Genomic DNA, 20,731 nt, shown 5'->3' with positions numbered 1-20,731 from the left:
GCAGTGGTTGGCTTTGTCAATGGAAGAGCCTACACTTAATTAGTCCCCTCCTTCCAGAAAAAGGATGACAGCATCCATCAGAGAAAGGAAAGCAGAAAGAGAATCTGACTAGTTTCTCTTCACAAATTAAACACCGCATTCACAGGAAATAAATCAAGCTCAGCTGCCATTTCAACACAATATGCCCCCGAATTTCTCTCTGTCAAAAGCAACTGCTGTGATATACGTTTGAATAATTCCTCCAATCTCCCTTACTTGGGTTTCAATGTTGTTAGCTCTGTCTCTGCAGTTTACACAGCAGAGACAGCTGCTCTACTCACTGCCTGAGGCAGCATCTCAAAAGCATGATGTTGACTCAGTCTGAATGCAGGGGTCATCGTAGCCCTGGAAGATTAAATCCCAACTCTCACTCAAAGCATTTCCTCTGCCTTTCGTTTAAAAATGGAGAAACACATCACAAAGACTTCCACTTCCCTGGGCCTTTACTAGGTTGGATATCAGTTGTCAATCAGTCCTTCATTCTCGAGTTAATCGTTTCATAACGTGTAGAAAAGTTTACCAAAATCACTCTTGGAACTGGTACTAAAACGGACGTGATGGAATACGTTACCAACATTGTTCAGTTATTGACTGGAGCCCTGCTTGTTTGCTCTCAGAGCCTTTCAAAATTCAATACAGAAAGGCACACGTTCTCAGATTAAAGTTTATGATTTTCTTTTTGATTTGTGGAGTAGGCCATTCATTTAACAAGCTCCCCCAGTCAGTAGGAATTAGAGGGTCCAGAATGGGTGATCAAGGTGTTACTTCAATGGGAACAAATTAATTGAAAGTGTCAATTAAAATTCCTCTGAAGTTGCACCAAACTGCATGGGTATTAATTTCTGTTAATTAAAAACAGAGCCTATGATTGTAAAAAGAATCGTACAGTGCAGAAGGCAGCTGTCTGATACTATAGAACGGTGCTTGCATTCAGAAAGAGCTTTGCAATCAGGCTTCCTCAAATGATAGAGTACAGGAAGTGGGGGCATTTGGCCATTGTGTAGTTCAGCTATCCAATTTGTTACACATGCCTGACCTTTCTTCATTGTTCATATATTCCCTCTCCCCCCCGCCCCCCGCACCCCCCCCCAAGTATGACCCCATCCCCTTTATAAAGTTACTATTCAATCTGCTTTGAGATCACAGCTTGCTGTCTAAAAGACATGTTTGCCCATGTCACTGCTGGCTGTTTTACTAATCACACCCTGGTTCCCGGTCCATCACATGATTCATTCCATCAAAAATTACTCATGACTCTCAGAATCTCTATCAAGTCTCCCATTAATCTTCTATCTGGTCAAGGGAGAAGGATCCAAATTTCTCCATCTTCTCCACATACGTGAAGTCTGTCATTATCTCTTTCTGCAACCTCTCCAAAAAGGTTTTAACATCATTCCTGAAGAGCTATCCCAGATTTGGATGCAATATTCCAGCAGAGGCCTAACCAGTGGACTTTATTTTCACGAGATTTTGCAAAGCTTTGTTGCTTTTATACTCCATGCCTTGCATAGAGTAAAAGAAAAAAAACCAAACTTTAATCTGAGAATGTGTGCCTTTCCATATTGAAGTCTGAAATACTGCCCATAAATAAGCAGGGCCCCAGTGAATAGCTACTGAAAAGAGAATGTAGGGAGTTAGGTTGGAAACTAGAAGGTAGGACGCGCAGCCAAATAACCTCAGGATTGCTACTGGTGCCACATGCTAATGAGGCTAGGAATAGCGAGCGAATGCAAATGAACGCATGACTTGCAGGGCTGGTGTCGGAGAGTGGGCTTCAGACACGGATCATTGGGATATCTTCTGGGGAAGGTGGGACCCGTACAAGAAGGACGGGTTGCACCTGAACTGGAGGGGCACCAGTATCCTGGGCGGGAGGTTTACAGGAGCTCTTTGGGAGAGTTTAAACTCGATTGGCAGGGGGGTGTGAACTGGAGTTATGGATCAGATAATGGAGTAGGTAGTGAACAGCCAGATATAGCATACAGAGAATCTGTGAGGTGGGATAGGCCCTTGATAGGGCAAAGGTACAGTCGGTGCAAGGGGTTGAAGCGTGTCTATTTTAATGCAAGTAGTATCAGGAATAAGAGGGACGAACTCAGAGCATGAGCATCTAGTAAAGAGGAAGAAGGAAGCTTAGTTAAGGTTGAGGAGGCAAGGATCAGACAGGGCTCTAGAGGGTTACAAGGTAGCCAGGAAGGAACTGAAGAATGGACTTAGGAGAGCTAGAAGGGGGCATGAAAAAGCTTTAGTGGGTAGGATTAAGGAAAACCCTGAGGCATTCTACACTTATGTGAAGAACAAGAGGATGGCCAGAGTGAGGGTAGGGTTGATCAGGGATAGTGGAGGGAACTTGCGCCTAGAGTCAGAGGAGGTCCTTAATGAATACTTTGCTTCAGCATTCACTACTGAGAGGGACCTTCTGAGGACAGTGTGAAACAGACTGATGTGATCAAACAGGTTGATGTTAAAAAGTTGGATGTTCTGAAAATTTGAAAAATCTATGGATAACTAAATCCCCTGGGCCAGAGGGGATGTACCCGAGGTTACTATAGGCAGCGAGGGAAGAGATTGGTGCACTTTTGGCGATGATCTTTGCGTCCTCACTGTCCACTGGATTACTGGCAGATGATTGGAGGGTGGCAAATGGTATTCCCTTGTTCAAGAAAGGGAATAGGGATAATCCTGGGAATTACAGAGCAGTCAGTCTTACATTGGTGGTGGCCGAAATTATTGGAAAGGATTCTGAGAAACAGGATTTATGATTACTTGGAAAACTAAAGTTTGATTAGAGAGAATCAACATGGTTTTGTGAGGGGCCGGATCATGCCTTTCTTTGAGGTGGTGACAAAACACATTGATGAAGGTCGAGCAGTAGATGTGGTGTACATGGATGTTGGCAAGGCGTTTGAGAAGGTTTCCCATGGTAGGCTCATTCAGAAGGTAAGGAGGAATGGAATCCAGGGAAATCTGCTGTCTGGATACAGAATTGGCTGGCCCGCCGAAGACAGAGGGCAAGTGGTAAATGGAAGGTATTCAGCCTGGAGCTCGGTGACCAGTGGTGTTTCGCAGGGATCGGTTCTGGTGTTTGGAGGGGGAGTTAGCCATTGTGTTTGGAGGGGGAGTTTATGCTGACACAGCTTTGACTGGAAAGTTGTTTGGCCTATGAATGCATGACTTGGATTAATGATAAGGACCTTTCCTCCAATGAGAAAAGCTCTAGCTCCCTCACCCTTTCTACATAAGACACACCCTCCAGTCCAGACAGCATCCTGGTAAATCTCCTCTGCACCCTCTCTCCGGCTCTGCTGTATGATTTTAATAAATGACTTGGATGAGGAAGTGGAAGGGTGGGTTAGTAAGTTTACTGATGACACAACAGTCGATGGAGTTGTGGATAAATGTGGAGGGCTGTTGGAGGTTGCAAACAGGACATTGACAGGATGCAGAGCTGGGCTGAGAAGTGGCAGATGGAGTTCAACCTGGAAAAGTGTGAAGTGATTCACTTTGGAAGGTTGAATTTGAATGCAGAGTACAAGATTAAAGCCAGGTTTCTTGGCAGTGTGGAGGAACAGAGGGATCTTGGGGTCCATGTCCATTGATCCCTCAAAGTTGCCACCCAAGTTGATAGGTTTGTTAAGAAGGCATATGGTGCATTGGCTTTCATTAGCAGGGGGATTGAGTTTAAGAGCCACGAGGTTATGCTGCAGCTCTATTGAGCCCTGGTTAGACTACACTTGGGAATATTGTGTACAGTTCTGGTCACCTCATAATAGGAAGGGTGTGGAAGCTGGAGAGAGGGTGCAGAGGAGATTTACCAAGATGCTGTCTGGACTGGAGGGTGTGTCTTATGTAGAAAGGGTGAGGGAGCTAGAGCTTTTCTCATTGGAGGAAAGGTCTTTATCATTAATCCAAGTCATGCGTTCATAGGCCAAACAACTTTCCAGTCAAAGCTGTATCAGCATAAACTCCCCCTCCAAACACAATGGCTAAACTCAACCTCCAGTTGCTACTTGTCCAATGCAGTAATACTTTAAAGCACATTTTTAAAAAAACAGTTCTTTCGCATTTCAGCTCACAATTTTCAAAAGCACAAAACTAACAAGCCATGGTCCCGAGAGTATGTTCAAATGGAGTCAACATCCCATAGCTGTTGTCTTTGCAGCTTCTCTCTCCGTTGGGATTTGTACACAGATCCCCAAAAAGGTCCGTCTATTCTTGCAGCCTTTTTAAAAAATGGAACCATTTTCATTTACATTGCTTCTTCTTCTTCTGACTGCAATGCATTACTTCATTATATCAAATTTTATCAGCCCTGTGTCTCTCTCAGTTCACCAGCCCATGTCTTCCTGTCACCATTCTCCGCATTGGTTGCTGCATTTCGGAGTTTCGTGTCATTTATAAACTTTGAAACTTTGACTTAACTTAGCCAAATCCAAATCAGTAATATATTGTACACATGTATTTTTAAAGAAAAATCCTTGCACCTGGGAAACGCCACTTCGATTACCTTTAGACCTTATACAATAATTTTACCTCTGCTCTCTGCCTCTTAGCCAATTTTTGCATTCATATTGCCACTGTCCTTTGATTCCAGAGTTTAAATTTTGCCACAAAATCAAACCACCCCGACCAAACCTGTCAGTTACTTCAAAGAGCTCAAATCGATGCAGTCGAACAAACTTTCCTTTTAACAAATCCGCGCTTTCATTTGTTAGTCATTAGGAACAAGAGTAGGTCAATCAATCAGACTGCTCTGCCATTCAGTATAATCATGTCGCTCGAACACTTAAACACAATCACCATAACACTGTCATTGCTAATCAAAAATCTATCAACCACTCCTTTAAATATACTGAAAAACTGAGCTTCTACATTCCAAAACATTCACCAGTATTGGAGTAAAATAGAACCTGAAATGGCATCCCTCTTATTTATAAATTACATCCCCCCCCCCCTCCAGTTCGAGACTCTCCAACCAGAATAAATATCTTACCTGTGTTTACACTCTCAATCCCTACTGGTTTAAATGATATAGTATCTCGCTCTTCAAAAGTCCAGAGAGAATACCGGTCCAGTTTTCTCACCATCTGTTTGTAGGACAGTCCCACCTTCCTGGGAACAAGTACGGTGAACCTTTGTTGTACTCCCTCCATAGCAGTAATACCTTTCCTAAGGTAAGCAGATCAAACCGCACACAGTACTCTCCAGGCACGGTCTAACCAGGCTCCTACACAACCAAAAGCAAGACTTCACTGCTCCTGTTCTCAACCCTATTGGAATAAAGGCTAACATTACATTATCCTTCCTAAGAGCTTATCGAACCTGCACATTAGTTGTCAGTGGCTTATTGACACGGAGACCCTGGGTCCCTTTGTACATTTATACTTTCCAACCTCTCAGTATTTCAGAAATATTCTGCACATCTGTTGCTCCGGCAGAAGTGGAGAACCTTATACTTATCCATGTTATGTTCCATCTGCCATATTCTTGCCCAAACGCTGCATCTTTCCGAATCTTCATTGATTGGTGGATACAAACTTAGACAAAAACCAAGGACACCACGATGAGAAAAGGGGCATTGATATTATTGTAAGTTTTCGAGCTTCAGGGCTTGAAGCTTCTGCCTCAGAGACTGGAATGTCCCCACTGGGCCAAAGGCTCAACGGACACAGAATTGTTGAGAACATTATGTTTGCTTCCCTTGTAAAGAAAAAGTGAGCTCAGGATGAGCCTCCCAAGGGATGTTACATTTTTCAGAAGTGCTGTTAGCCAGAACTGAAAATACTTAATAATGAATTAACATGTAACAGTGTCTTCACTTACATAAGAGTATACCTCAGCTTCATGAAAAGCTTTTAGACTCCTGAACTTGGACAACGGCACTCAGACTATTCATATTTATAGACAGACAATAGCACTGATGGTACTCTTTCCATTTAAGTTTCCAAACTTATTGTGCTGAGTACTTTCAACTCCCAGCCTAATTCTATTGGACGGAAATATGGAAGAACATAACCAATAAACGGAAGACTCTCGGTAAGAGAAGGTAGTAGTTGTTTCTCAGCGGTAGTCTCCTTACCTTGGGATGGAGGTAATGGGTTCAGGTCACACTCCAGAGCACAAGACCCGGGCTGTGACACCAGAGCAACACTGCAGAAGTGCCGCACTCGGTGCGGCTGTCTTTTCAGATCAGACATTAAACCAAGGCTCAATCTTCTGATGAAAGTAAAAATAATCCCATGCTACTGTGTGAAAAGGGGCCTATGTATCCCATCAACAGCATCACTGCAGTAGATGATCTGCCTATTTACTTTACTGTTTGCTTTGGACCAGGCTGTGTACAAATTGGCCGCCATACTTCTGAAATTGCCACAGCTTTGCAATTTCAGCCCAGTGTTTGTCTGAACAGCTGGAATGCTCTGAGGCTGTGAAAAGGCATTCATTAAGTCTTACCTCCAGTCAAAATGGGGGACAGAGAGTTACAAAACTTGGAAGAAAGGATGCTAGAGGAAAGGATGCAGAGAGTTTAAGAGAGAGAGAAAAAAAAAGATATGGAGTAGAAAGACAGCAAGGTATGACAAGAAGAAGGAATACAGAAAGAGGTGACAGAGTAAGAGTGAGAGGAAAAGCTTTTGGAGTCCCGTTCCTTCTTCAGGTACAAGTCTCAGAAAGATTGTGTTCTCAAACTTGTTGGACTATAACCTGGTCTCATGTGGTTTTTGACCTTGTCCAACCCAGTCAAACACCGACAACCCAATATCATGAAAGAAAGTAGGGCAGAGAGAACTTGCGAAGAGACAGACCAGGATAAGGAAAGACAGGTTAGTAGAGAAGGAAATGAAAGATAAGCAATTCATTGCATAGAGATAGATGCATTCGTTTAAAATTCAATCTTGAAATGTAAGCATGATTGATAACGCTGCCTAATTGCCCCTGGATTCCCTGAAGGGTGGTATGTCTCCTCCTTGAGCTGCTGCAGATAATGCAACTTAAAGGCTTGAGGGGCCATTTTGTAGGGAGCCATTCATCTTGGTGAGGAGCCACATATAGGTCTGACCAGGTAAAACAAAAACTAATTCATGAGCAGCCAGATTGTTATTGCCAATGTGCTCCCAATCTCCTTTGCGACCAATTGTAAAGTCCCATGGCTGCTTGACTTCAGAATACCATTCACATGCACCACCCTCACAGCAAGCCAGGAACATCCTCAAAAGAAAGAACATCCTTAACTAGAACCAAGTCACCATTCACTCTAACCAGCTCTCCGAGTTATTGTGGTTCAGGAAACTAGTATTGGGGATCAGATGCCGAAGGGCATACGTTCTCAATGTCCCATACATGGTGACAATGTGGGATCCTCAGATTACCATCACTTAAACATGATTTCTAACTAACCTTACCAACCCCTCTACCAGCATCATTCAATCAGTACCTTTCTGTCTGAAATCCTGGACTATTACATTGAAAGATAACAATTCCTCAACAAAGAGCTCCCAATGCAGTTTCTCAGAGGCACTGACAGAAGTCGGAATGGTTCTGTACCACATCTCACTCATCACATGCTGCATTCTGTTAGCTAATGTGGTTTTTTCCTCACCTACTCGGAAACCATCAGACATAGTTGTCCTTGATGACCAGCAAACATTGGGGTTGACCGATATTCACTGAGAGCTATTCTAGAGGGCTCAGGAGAAACCTATCCCCGGGAAGTGTGCGCGAATACAAATCCAAACAGCATCCAAAGGAGAAAAATAGACGTCGGGCCATTGGGAAAAGAGTGGGAAATGGAATGAGCTAAATTGCTCTTGCCAAGAGCTAGCACAGACTTGACAGGCCCTGATGAAGGGCTTTTGCCCAAAACACCGATTTTTCCTGCTCCTCGGATACTGCCTGACCTGCTGTGCTTTTCCAGCACCACTCTATCTTGACTCTGATCTCCAGCATCTGCAGTACCCACTTCTACCTAGGCCAAATAGCACCCCCCCAACTGTACTACTCTATTAACCTATGTGGAGCTTGCCACCACAAGGAGGAGTTGAGGCAAATAGTGTTGAGGATGGGAGAGAAGCATATGACTGAAGGAGGGAAGAGCAGGCATGTTGACTGGATTGGATGAAGTTGTTGATTTTTTTGTTTTGTAAGGTATTCCTGCAGGAACAGCCATTTCATCCCTTGCAGGGAGCCCAATTCACAGCCCCATTCCCCAGTATCCAGCGCTCCCCGAATCCTAACCCATGACCCTTCACCATTTTGAGTCCTTCCAATAACCAAATCCCAATGGCTCCCCCCATCACATGTGCCGATTAGTGATGGGTCCCCCTCCCCACTAAATCTTAGTCCCAGCAATGGCCAATTTTGGATGCTGCTCTGGGGCCGATTCCCGAGTTCCGTCACCGTCTGCGGGATTGGATTGGGGTAGGGGTCACATCACTGGTCTGGGTGCAGAAACATCACACCACATCGTGGATCTGAACGCGTCCTGCAACTGACAGGAAGAGGTTGCAGCCTGCAGCATATTGCCGAGAGCACAAACTCTTCCCTGTTCTCACCAGCATGCTGAAAACGATCGCCCGAGTTCAGGACAAAAGCCTGGATTGGTAGGAACCGAACACGAATGAGATGCATGAAAGCTGCTGTAGAGCTGAACAATCTGTTTCTGTGCCATGGGCTTGATTTCATTCTAAGGTTATTTTGAGCACAGTCTATATATTTGTGACTAAAACTAGTCCAGAGACCCACCACTGTGCAAACTGTCATCCGTCATCAGGTTCCCTTTACACTCTGAGACAGAGGAGATTACAACACCATTAGTCAGAGTCAGCGCTGAACATAGAATCCCCACAGTGTGAAATCAGTCCACACCAACCCTCTGAAGGGCACCCTCTCCCCTACATGTCCCATGGCTTACCCACCCAGCCTACACATCCCTGGACACTGAGCAACTTAGCACAGCCAATCCACACATCTTTGGACCGTGGGAGGAAACCAGCGCAGACACAGGGAGAATGTGGAATCTCCACACAGACAGTCACTCGAGGCTGGAATCGAACCCGGGTTCCAAGTGCTGTGAAGAGGCAGTGCTAACCACTGAGTCACCGTGCCAATGTCTTGGGAGATGCAACAGAGGACAAGACAGGAATTAGTCCATTGCAAATGATTTGACCAATCACCTGAAAGCGATAGAATTGTCTACACAAATAATCGCTGTACAATTAAAAATAAACCTTTTTCTGGAGCTACATAAAGGTATCTTCACCCCTTTGAACATAATATCCAAACACTGATACTGCTGTGTCATTCTTTTGGTTTTTAATTAAAAACAGAGGAACAAATCTCTTTGGGGTGAACTGCAATCAATGCTTTTGACTCTATTCCAATTGTAATGTCTTTCTGATTGAGTGGATCCCTTTTTGCAGCCGCAGCACCACTCAAACGGTTTCCCTCTCGGTTTTCCCACCCCCTCCTGGGTTACAAAAGGGATGTGCCTGTTCGTCAGTCGCAACCTCTTAATGCACGTCGACTTGGGTCAAGCCAGTCTGTGCTGCAACAAAATCCACTTGCATTTATGTAGCACCTCCGAGGCGCTTCACAGGAGCACAAGCGGCCCAACATTGAAACTCCGCCCTCTCAGAGAACGCCCCACGGGCTGCCAGGCGGACAGAGAGGGGAAAGATCACACGCAGACGTACCTTTATTTTCTCGAAGCGGTCCCCGAGTGCTGCCACCTGGTGGTCTCGGTGCCGCCCCACGAGCTTGCAGAGGGCACAGATGAGCTGCTCGTCGGTCACGCAGTACATGTTCACCTTCTCGCTCTCATGCTCCAGGCACATGAGGCCGCGGAGGTGCGAGTCGGGCACGGGCTCGATCAGCCGGTGCCCGGTGAAGGGCTTCTTGCTCGGGTGAGTGGCCTTCAGGCACCCATCGCAGTAGGAGACCTCGCAGGTCACACAGGTTTTCACAGCCGCCCGCGGGGGGTCCTGCTCGCAGAACTGGCACGGGATCCGCTCCACCGTCGTCATGGCGTTGCTGTCAAAGGGGCGCTCGCGCCGACTCTCGCCCGGCGAATTGGGGCCACTGACCGAGGATGCCTTCTGGAAGCGGTCGATGATGTTCTGCAGTGTGACGTTGCGTTTCAGACCCTCTAAGCCACGGTGGTTGAGGGCAATGACATAGCGGCAGGTCGGACACTGAAAGGCAGCAATTGATTCCACGCTCTCGTTCGACGCGCAGTGAGAGACTAGAATGCGGTGGGCGCAGCTGAAGCACAGGCTGTGGGCGCACGGCAGAAGCAGCGGGTCTTCGAAGAGCTCCAGACAGATTGGGCAGGTCAGTTCCGACTCCAGTGTTTCCATCTTCAGGCAAAGCAATCCTGTGTCGTCAGCAAAATCCAGGGAAGCTGGCGAGCTATCTGGAAAGGCAACACAGGATTGGATTAGACGACATTGTGCGTGTGTGTCTGCTGGGTGGAGGGGGCGGGTAAAGGAACACGGGGCTCAACTCAGGGAGATTGCCGACTTACGCCTCAGCCCACTGCCAGGCTATCACCCCGGACACTATCCATGACGGGGGGCTGCAAGTCGGCTGCTCTCTGAGGCGTACGGCCAAAGCGTCAGACAATTAAAGCATTTCGATCCCGGTGTCCCCAGCCCATCGCTGCGCTCAATCGGAATGGCCTCCCCGTCCCCCCCTCCCCCCCACATCGAAGATAGGGACTGCTGCTTGGTGCCCGGCTTGACGGCCATCGCCTATCGCGGGCAGACAGCTCAGTCAGGCAGAATCCCTCCATCTCCGCGCTCTGGTACCTCCGAGCTGTGCATCAGAGAGGGGGCAGCTGCACGCGCTCTCCTCCCAGAGACCCCGTCCTGCTGCAGGACCTTCTAACCTTTCCTGAAACAAACAGCGCTTCATTAGCGGGGGCTTTAGGCTCTCATTAGCAAGCTGGAAACAGTGAGCCAGAGGGAGGAGAAAACAAACATCAATGGGATTACATACAGTCAAGTACCTCTGGGCATCGTTAATTACAAACAACTCAGTTCAACATCATTAAGACTTTATTGAAGGCTAATGCAACAGCTCAGAGAAGCATCACTTTGGTGAAAAAAAGCTCTTCCTCCCATCAACAATTACAGTGATCACTGCAGGCATTGTGTAGAATTATGACAGCAGCTTCGAAGTTCAAAAAAGGTCTCATTATGAAACAACCTCCTGGCTGCTGCCGGCTCTGTGTGACAGGACGGAGCAGAAGCCCAGCATGAAGGCTTTGAACCCACGTTTCCAACCTTCCAAGAGCAGCCAACGTGACCATGACATTGGCAGCAGAGCAACAGGCTTCACATGGGCCTGGGGTGGAGGGGGAGCGGGGGTGGAGGGGGAGCGGGGGGTCCCACTAATCAAAATTTCTCACTTCAGACCACGGAGGGTCGACCCTATTTCATGTAAAAACTGATTGGGGCTGGGATTATTCGCACCTCTCCTCAAACTTCAATTCATGTTCCCAACACGACCTTTGATTGTTCTGAGCTATCCCAACACCCTCTAATTTACTAGAGCAGCAAGCAGAGAGAGAAAAAAAAAATCAGACATGGGGAGGTGCCACTAATCCCTGACTGAGCGGCATGATTCATAAAAATTATTTTTTGAGCGCACAAATATTGAGTTCCAAGGTCTGATGGAACTCAGAGGTTCGAATGAGGCATCTCCCATATGGAGTGAAATTTGACAAATTGACAATGATGGTGAACAATACAAGAAAAGTTACAAAGACACCTGAAGAGAAACACTGAGTTATAATTGAATATTTTTGTTTATTATTCAATGATGGTGCACAAGGAAGGAGAGAGATGGGGGGAGGAAGGGAATGTCATGAATTGAACTTCCTGGCTGCAAAGGACTCTGGGACATCCTTACAACTCCTTTTGGAATTATTAAGGTAGGAAGCCATCTTGTACACAGCCAGTTTTTATGGAAGACAAGATAATGACCAGCTAATTTTAGTTTGCAACGTTAGTCGAGGGGTTAGTATTGACCAAGGCACAGAGCATGAATCTTCTGTGAACGGTGCGTCAGCATAGTCATCCGAGTGCCATCAGGACCTTACACTCAATACCACAGTTTGAAAAACAGCACCTCTGACAGTATAGTACTCCCTCACTCCTGCACCAATGTGCTAGACTTTACTATGTCTTCAAGATTTTGGACTGGGGTTTGAACCCATGAGCTGCTGACCTGGAGGTAAGTGAGAAACCATCAGCTCAAATCATTTTCCTGATGAATCATTATCCTGATGCCTCTCCCTTTCGTAAACCAAAATCCAACATTTTCAAACAAAGACACAATGTTGTACATTTACCAGTGCTGACTAGGAAGTGTCTCTATCTTGCTGCACAGATTCGAAAATGATTTCTTGCTGTGGACATGACTTACCGACTGTAACAGCAAACAGTCGTAGCAACCCCTACCTCCCACTAGAAAAGGCCCCGAATCCTGCTCCTCTAGTCAGTAGTTAGTGAATGGCTGATCTTCAGCCCGTCTCCATTTATCTGTCTGTGCTACAAAGACCTCAATATCCCTGGTACCCAATCCAGCGATCACTCCAATTTTAAAATGCTCACCCTTATTTCCAAATCCCTCCCCTGGCCTCAACCCTCTTAGGTTTGGAATCTTCTCTTAGATAAGTGTATTCTTCCCATTCTGACTTCAGTGCAGCCCGTATTGTCATTGGTGGCCTTGCTTTTAGCTGGCTAGGCCCCTCAAGAACTGGAATTCCATCCCCAAATCCCTCTCTCTCTCTCGCTCTCTCTCGGTTCCTTTTGACACCTCTTAAAACCCACCCCTTTTGGACCAAGCTTTTGGTCACCTGCCTCACTGTCGTTTTATAATGCTGTGCTTCAGCTTTCTTTCTGACTACACTCTCCGTAAAGCATGAGACGACGACTTACTGCACTAAAAACGGCAAACTACAGTAATGCACATTGATACAAGGGACCTTTGCCCAAATGAAAATCGTTGTGACAGCATAATAAAAAGAAATCTCCTTCTTATGTTTTAATTCTTAGCAAAGTCTTGAGACAACAGAACAAACTCACTTGTGAGAGCTGTGTGAGAGTGACTCACTACTTGGTCCCTTGTGGGAGTGTGTTTCCTGGCCCATCCTCTTGTTATTCTACCACATGCACTTATAACATCAGTTCAAATAAAGGACAACAACACAGCAAATTACCCCTGCACAGATCCATTATGTTTCACGCAATGGTGGTTTGCCATCTTGCAGTTAGCCACTGTAGATCTTTATTAAAACTGACACAAGCCATTAACTGGCTCTTTTTCACAACCTGAAATGAATGATTGACTGGGTTAAACATTGCTGGCATTGGCTGGATCCTTGTTTGGGCTGATGTACTGCAGCATATTTTCACATTCTGTGACAGTGCAATGTCCACTCTACACTCTATTGTTAGCCCAAGCCTGGATATTGTCCAGATCTTGTTGCATTTGAACACAGACTGCTTCAGTATCTGAGGAGTCATGAATAGTGCTGAACATTGTGCAATCATCAGTGGACACCCTCACTTCTGACCTTATGATGGAGGGGAGGTCATTGATGAAGCAGCTGCAGATGGTTGGGTCTAGGACACTACCCAGAGGAAATGTTCCAGTCTTGGCCTTGTTATAGAATAGTCACCTCTGAACTAGAAGGTTGTGGGTTTAAATTACCTTTAGATTAGATTACCTAGTGTGGAAACAGGCCCTTCAGCCCAACGAGTCCACGCTGACCCTACGAAGAGAAACCCACCTCCCTATATTTACCCCTGACTAATCCACCTAACACTACAGACAATTTAGCAGGTCAATTCACCTGACCTGCACATCTTTGGACTGTGGGAGGAAACCGGAGCACCTGGAGGAAACCCACACAGACACGGGGAGAATGTGCTAACTCCACACAGACAGTTGCCCGAGGCTGGAATTGAACCCAGGTCCCTGGTGCTGTGAGGCAGCAGTGCTAGCCACCGTGCCACCCTCAAGCGCCCTCATACCCCACTTTAGAGACTTGTGTACTTGATCTACATATACCAGACATTCATAAACTAAAACAAAATAGCTACCCTGAAGAACTTTTAGATACGGTGGTAGTGTTCCTTCCTCAGAGAGGGTTCAAGTCCCACCTACGCCAGAGGGGTAACATCTCTGAACAGGTTGATCAGTAAATATCTACCCTGAGGAACTCCTGCAGAGATATTCTGGAACTAAGATGACAGACCTCCAACAACCATGCCCACCTTCCTATCTGTCGGGTTTGACTCCAACCAATGGAGAGTTTGCCCCCTGTTACCCATTGATTCCGGTTTTGCTCGGGCTCCTTGATGACGCACTCTGTCGAATGCAGCCTTGAAGTCAAGGGCTGTCACTATGAATTCAGTTCTTTCTTTTGTCTATGTTTGAACCAATGCTGTAATGAGGTCAGGAGCTGAGTGGCCCTGGCAGAACTCAGAGTAAGCTCCACACAATGATCTCTTTCATTACTTTGTTGATGCCATCTTTTGGATGGGATGTTAACTTGACAATCCATCTGCTCTTTTAGAAGGATGTAAAAGATCACATGACACTAAGTGAGGAATAGAAGGGCATACTTTCTCCTGCCTGAATGAGTGCAGCTCCAACAACACTCAAGAAGCTCATTACCATCCAAGAAAAGCAGCTCACCTTCAACATGAACTCTCTTCACCCCGATGCGCAATGGCAGCAATGCATTCCACCTACAAGATGCATCACAGAAACCTCCTTGAATAGTACTGTCCAAATTCACGTTCTCTACGACCTAGTAAGACAAGGGCACCAGATACACAAGAACACCACCACTTGCATCACCATCCTGACATGGAACCAGGTGAAATATCTGGAATTTCCTTCCTAACAGTACTGTGTAGACACTCCTCGTGACTGGACTCAACTTTCTGATAAATGGTCATGTATGCACAATTGTCAGACATCTCATCTACAAAAGGAGACAAATCTTGCATTGCCGTTCCCACTGACTCACAGGGCAGTCTGCTGCATGTGTCAAAAGATTTGCAGGTCAAAAATTGGCTTGTTCAGTCACATGAACCAGTGCCAGTTTGTGTAGCTGGCATTCTTGATTTAATGTTGATGATGAGACACACTGCAGAAATGGGAGGTAGTGACTGACCACCACCTTCAGAGGCAATTAGAGATGGTAACAAACGCTAGCCTGGCCAGCAACAACACATTCCCAGAACAAAAACACAACTGAAGCAACACAGAGGAGTTATTTCCAGTGTTTAGCTCAATGTTTATCTCAATTAAAAGTGAAAGGGAAATAACATGGGGGCAATGTGAACCAGTACACATGGAAAATGCTGGGACAAAAACAGAAATTGCTGGAAAAGCTCAGCAGGTCTTACAGCATCTGTGAAGAGAAATCAAAGTTAACATTTCGGGTCTGATGGAAGGGTCATTGTTCGAGGAAGGGTCACCAGACCCAAATCATTAACTCGGAGTTCTCTTCACAGCCACTGCCAGTCCTGCCGAGCTTTTCCAGCGATTTCTCTTTGTTTCTGATTTACAGCATCCACGGCCCTTTCAGTTTGGAAAATGCTGGGAACGCTCAGCAAGGCAGGCAGCATCTGGAGAGGGAGGAAGAGGGTTGATGACCAGGATAGGAATCTGTCACCAAGGTAGCAGGCTGTCTTGAAGTGGAGTAACAGTGAAAAGGAAACCTGGTGAATAGCCAACCCCAGTAAACTATCCTCACAGCCACCCTGGAGGTTAACTGCATTGAGTTTCCATTTCTTAATACAGGTTTTTCAGCAACTTTAAATGAATTGCAACTCTTAGTTACTATAACAAAGCAAACAAAAAAAACACTGCTTAAAAATTCAAACTGCGGAATTTCTGGAGAAATTTGCCATTCCATAAAAGATAAATGTTTATTTCTCTGGGGTCAGTAGTGGCAGTAATACTGAAGTTAGTATGCGGTTAAAAACCCAGTTACATTTCATTAAACCCAAAAACATAACCTTTGTCCAGTGAGGCCAAGAGTGCGGAGGAGAAATTCTTGTTTATTGTGATGTTACCATGGCTTTAAGAGGTGTATTTTGTCCTGATTTTTTTTTGTGAAGCAGTCCGCTCCAACACCATGGAGTAAATAACTTGTGACATCTTGGGTTTTTAAAAGTTGGAACAACAGAAGCAGCCTGAATGGGTGGGGTCAAGCTCCCACAGAATGAGGATTTTTAGTCTTCGCTTTCTGCAGTTACTGAGGTCTTGAAGATAGATGTGGAACCTCTTATTCCTCTCTGTTGCAGCTAAAGGCTGGGGTTCTCCTCCTGCTGCTAGAACTGCATTTGATACAATCTACTTTACTGAATTTGCCTTTGCCAAGGGTGTGTTTATGGGATGTTACTATACTGGAACAGTTAATTAGTGCCAGCGAATATATCTAGTGCTTTGTTAAGCATTTTGATAGAGTTACAGTTAAGTCAATTCTTTTCTTTTTATTTTGTCTGTATTTTAACTATAATGCAAACATTAAGTGTGTTTTTGTTTAAAGTTGAGTAGTTTCACTAGTCGAATTGCATCTGGAATGCAATGCTTTATACACACCTTTAAAATAGTAAAATGTTAGAGTCTAGACTACCTTCTCAATGTTTGGAGGTGATGTGGTCTGGTCCATAACAATTTCCAATGGATTGTGGTAGCAGTCCCCCAACACTCCCCCTGGGAGATGTGTAAAAGTTTAGGCAACTCCTGAGATTTTGCATTGTGCTAAGCATGGTCTCCCAACATTGCAGCCTGGTTCAGTGGAATATTGACATGCAAGGCTAACAGGTTTGCCATCATTACCATTGCAACATCTCGTCCAGTGTTTTTGGTTGGTGACCATCAGTTCCCCCCGTTGCTCCCTTTCCAAACATGACCTAACCAACTGCGCATTTTCCATAATCGTCAAAAATTAATGTTCGGAATGTAATTGTTCTATATGGGATCTTTCTGCGCTCAGATTGCCTGCTGCACTTCTTGCATTACAATGCTTCAAAATCAATCTCATTGGCAGTAAGAGAGTTTTGGAATATCCTGAGGTTGTGAGGGGAGGGGGGGGGGCGCTATATAAATGTAACCCTTACTTCCCTGACCTAGCAAAGCAGCAGGACGTACTGTGTATCTGTCCTCTATGGTAACCAGAACAATGTGTTTACATTCCTTCTGTACTCTCCTGAAAATGTATAAAAATTCTGTCGGCTTCACTGTTGGCCTAGTCCGCCCAGATTTATCCAAGTGGTTTCCTGTCTCCACAGGGACAGAGGTAGATTCCATTTCACTCACACAGATACTTACCTTCCATGGACCATCCAGTAATTGGATGGGATAGATTTCACACCAGTCTCCTACTGCACATTACCTAAACATTCATAGTTTAATTATTAAAAATGTTAATTCATTCTCATTGCTTTCATTCTCAATGACTAGCTTTGTTATATTGCGTGTGCAGCCTGTGTCTGGTTAGACCTGTTTAATTGAGTCTCACATCCAGTTTAGGGGAAGTTGCACACCGATCACACTGGACTGTTGGGCTTTGCACCAAGCATTGCCCGGGAAACGGGTATCGTATTCCAGCGGACAGGAATAAACAGACTCACTGGTATTTCAGAATGGCAATGATCCAACAGCAGGACTGTTGACTGTTTTCATTCTCTGGAGGAGAACGATGTTAATTAAGAGCCAGTGGGAACACAGTGAGGCAAGAACCTCCAGGAATTCATCTGAATACACCTGGCAACCAGAGTTGTAAATACTAGGGGTTTTCTGCCATTTCAGATTGCTTCCCATGGAGCACTAACTCATAACCCAAGAGTGCGTACAGTCCAACATGCTAACTGGTACTCCCAATAACGTGAAGGTGGTATACAGACTGAATGGAGGATTTACTGGTCAAGAGTCAAGGTAGGTTACTGGGCCATAGCAACAGGAAAATTGGCTGTATATAGAATCCCTACGAAGTGGAAACAGGCCATCTGGCCCATTGAGTCCACACCAACCTTCTGAAGGGCATCCCACCCAGACTCACCCGGTCCCTGTAACTCTGCATAACCTACCTAACCTGCACAATTTAGCATGGCCAGTCCATCTAACCTACACCTCTTTGAACTGTGGGAGGAAACCTGCACAGACATGGGAAGAACGTGCAAACTCCACAAAGACAGTTGCCCAAGGCTCGGATTGAACCCAGGTCGCTGGTGCTGTAAGATAGCAGTGCTAACCACTGAGCCACCATGCCATTCCTGTAGGCAGCTCAAGGGCAGGATTCTGATGCTGAGCAATTTCTCATTCCCCAACATAAGCCTATTTCACCTTGATGGGAGTTAAACCAATTCACCCAAAATATATACAAACAAACATGAGATATGATCAGATTGAAGACTATTATTAGCTGGTCCAACTAGACTGTCCTGTATCAAGTCAAAATAAATCGCTATTCTACCCAGATTCCTGTAGTCTCCCAGGTCAAAGAAAATCAACTCAATGAAAACTTAATCTCTCACCTCCCTAAGACACCTGGATTCACGAGATCACTCACCCTGTCCTGATTAATCTCGGACACTATCTACTTCTTGTACTGGGTAATCTTTGTCCAGGTCTTGGTCTTGTCTAAAAGGATCAGAGATCACCCTATTCTCTGGGAAAGGAATCACTTCCTAACATTCAACTCAATCCGCTCTTACAACTTGAGCGTAAAAAAAAATTCGATAAATTCGGATTCAAAAACGGCGCAGTAACACCGGGGAGTAGATTATCGCTCTCTGCTTCAAGGTTGAGGGCAGGAGTGTACAGGACCAATTTCATGGAGAGAGCTACATTATACACACACACACACATCGCATCCCTCCACCTTGAACAGAGTGAGCCACTTGAATTGCATAACTCAACACTACCTCAAGGTAAATTCATTTTTTTAAACCTATCTTTATATGAAGCCAGGAGGCAGCAGGAATTCTCTCCCCAGCTCTGTTACACTCTTGAAGGCTTTTCGATTATGGCTGATCTCTCATTCAAGTTCAATTCTCCACTTTTGCACCATATCTGTTAATACCGCTTTCCAACAGGACACTTTGTTTACAAGCTGTAGCTGTCCCCCAGGATCTGCAGCCTTCAGGGGGATATGCAGCAATACAAACGTAGTGACAATACAAACTCTAAAGCCACTGGGATGTTGGTTCTGGCAAGGGGCCAATCAGATGGTCTAAAAAAAGCTGACAGATGGGCAGGCAAATACTTCTTAAAATTATTGTTTTGACTCAGAGGCAGCACTGTCATCTGGGAGTCCATTCATTGTGAGTTCAAGCCCCACTCCAGAGACATGAACACTATGCAGGCTGTAACATCAGTACGGAGAAAGATTGCGCTATCGTAGGTGCCATTTTTAGGATGTGACATTAAATAAATACCCCACCTGACCTCTCAAGTGAGTATAATAGATCACATGACACCATCTCTTTTTAAAGAGAAGCACAATCCCGTGGTCAACATCACACCGTTTAACTGACATCAAAACAGATGGGTAAAACCTCCAACATTACAGGATGGATGTAGAGGCTTTGGGGAGGGGGTAGAAAAAGGTTTACCAGGATACTGCCTGAATTCGAGGGTATGAGCTAAATTTGTTTTCTCTGGAGGGTGGAGGCTGAGGGGAGACTTGCTTGAAGTCTATAAAATTGAGAGATGCATAGATAGGGTTGGCAGTCAGAATCTCCACCACCCCTCACCCCTCCAAGATTTGAAATGTCTCAAACTAGGGGGCATGCATTTAAAGGTGAGAGAGGGAAAGTTCAAAGGAAACGTGAGGGGCATTTTCTTTAAACAGAGTGGTAGGAGTCTGGCTATAATAGAGGCAGATACGATGGGGCATTTAAAGGATTTTAGAAAATCACATGATTACGCAAGGAGGGGAGGGGTATGACGCAAGGGCAGGCAGAAGGGATTAGTTTAATTTGGCGTCATGTTCAGCACAACATGATGGGCCGAATGACCTCTTCCTTGGCTGTGCTGTTCTATGTTCTAGGAACTGGTCACGGTTGTTTGAAGTGCCTTACTGTGTGTAAATTGGCTGCCATGTTTCCTCCAGTAAAACTATGATGACACTTCAAAAATATACTTCAGTGACAACACTGGAATGTCGTGAGGATAGGAATGGTGCTGCATTACTCTAAACTATGGACATCAATTGAGATTATATGGAGCACAATGAATCCCTGAGAATGGATCTGTAGCTGGAATTTAAGTAGGCAAATCAGGTATTCGCATTGTCTGAGTATCAATTTGTGCGACTACCTCTGACAGTATCTATGGAGACAACTGGATGTTAGTCAGTGAGGCAATGGAAATTCACCCTTCTCGTGCAATCACTCCTTCCTTAGAAAGTCATCGCCAGCCAACAGCACACCCCTGTTTGTCTAAAACACAATCACTCTGTGAAGCTGCAGCAAGACTCTGGTCCTACAGTCACTGAGGAGCAAGTGGAATTCCTCAATTCATTCTGAACACAAAATCATCCTCTCTGCACCCAACCATTAACAAACCAAAATACAAACTGAAGCACAAAGTCTCTGCTTTTGAAAACAAATCAGCAACTGCTTTCTGCTGATCACAGTCAACTCCTTTGATCCAAAAATCTGGG

The 20,731-nt window shown here is 45.2% G+C and overlaps 1 protein-coding gene across 3 annotated transcripts in view; it reads right to left on the bottom strand.

The window, feature by feature from the left end:
• LOC140485990 (E3 ubiquitin-protein ligase Midline-1) overlaps positions 1 to 20,731 on the bottom strand; it is a 353,278-nt gene that overhangs the window by 118,192 nt on the left and 214,355 nt on the right. For all 3 annotated transcript variants that reach the window (XM_072584490.1, XM_072584491.1, XM_072584489.1), the window contains exon 2: positions 9,729 to 10,447. In XM_072584490.1, coding sequence (XP_072440591.1) covers positions 9,729 to 10,391 — 663 coding nt within the window. In that variant the 5' untranslated portion in view covers positions 10,392 to 10,447. The remainder of the gene's footprint in view (positions 1 to 9,728; positions 10,448 to 20,731) is intronic.

Source organism: Chiloscyllium punctatum, chromosome 15 (assembly GCF_047496795.1).
Source record: "Chiloscyllium punctatum isolate Juve2018m chromosome 15, sChiPun1.3, whole genome shotgun sequence".
NCBI classification, from domain to species: Eukaryota; Metazoa; Chordata; class Chondrichthyes; order Orectolobiformes; family Hemiscylliidae; genus Chiloscyllium; species Chiloscyllium punctatum.
This window is presented reverse-complemented; position numbering and strand designations above follow the sequence as displayed.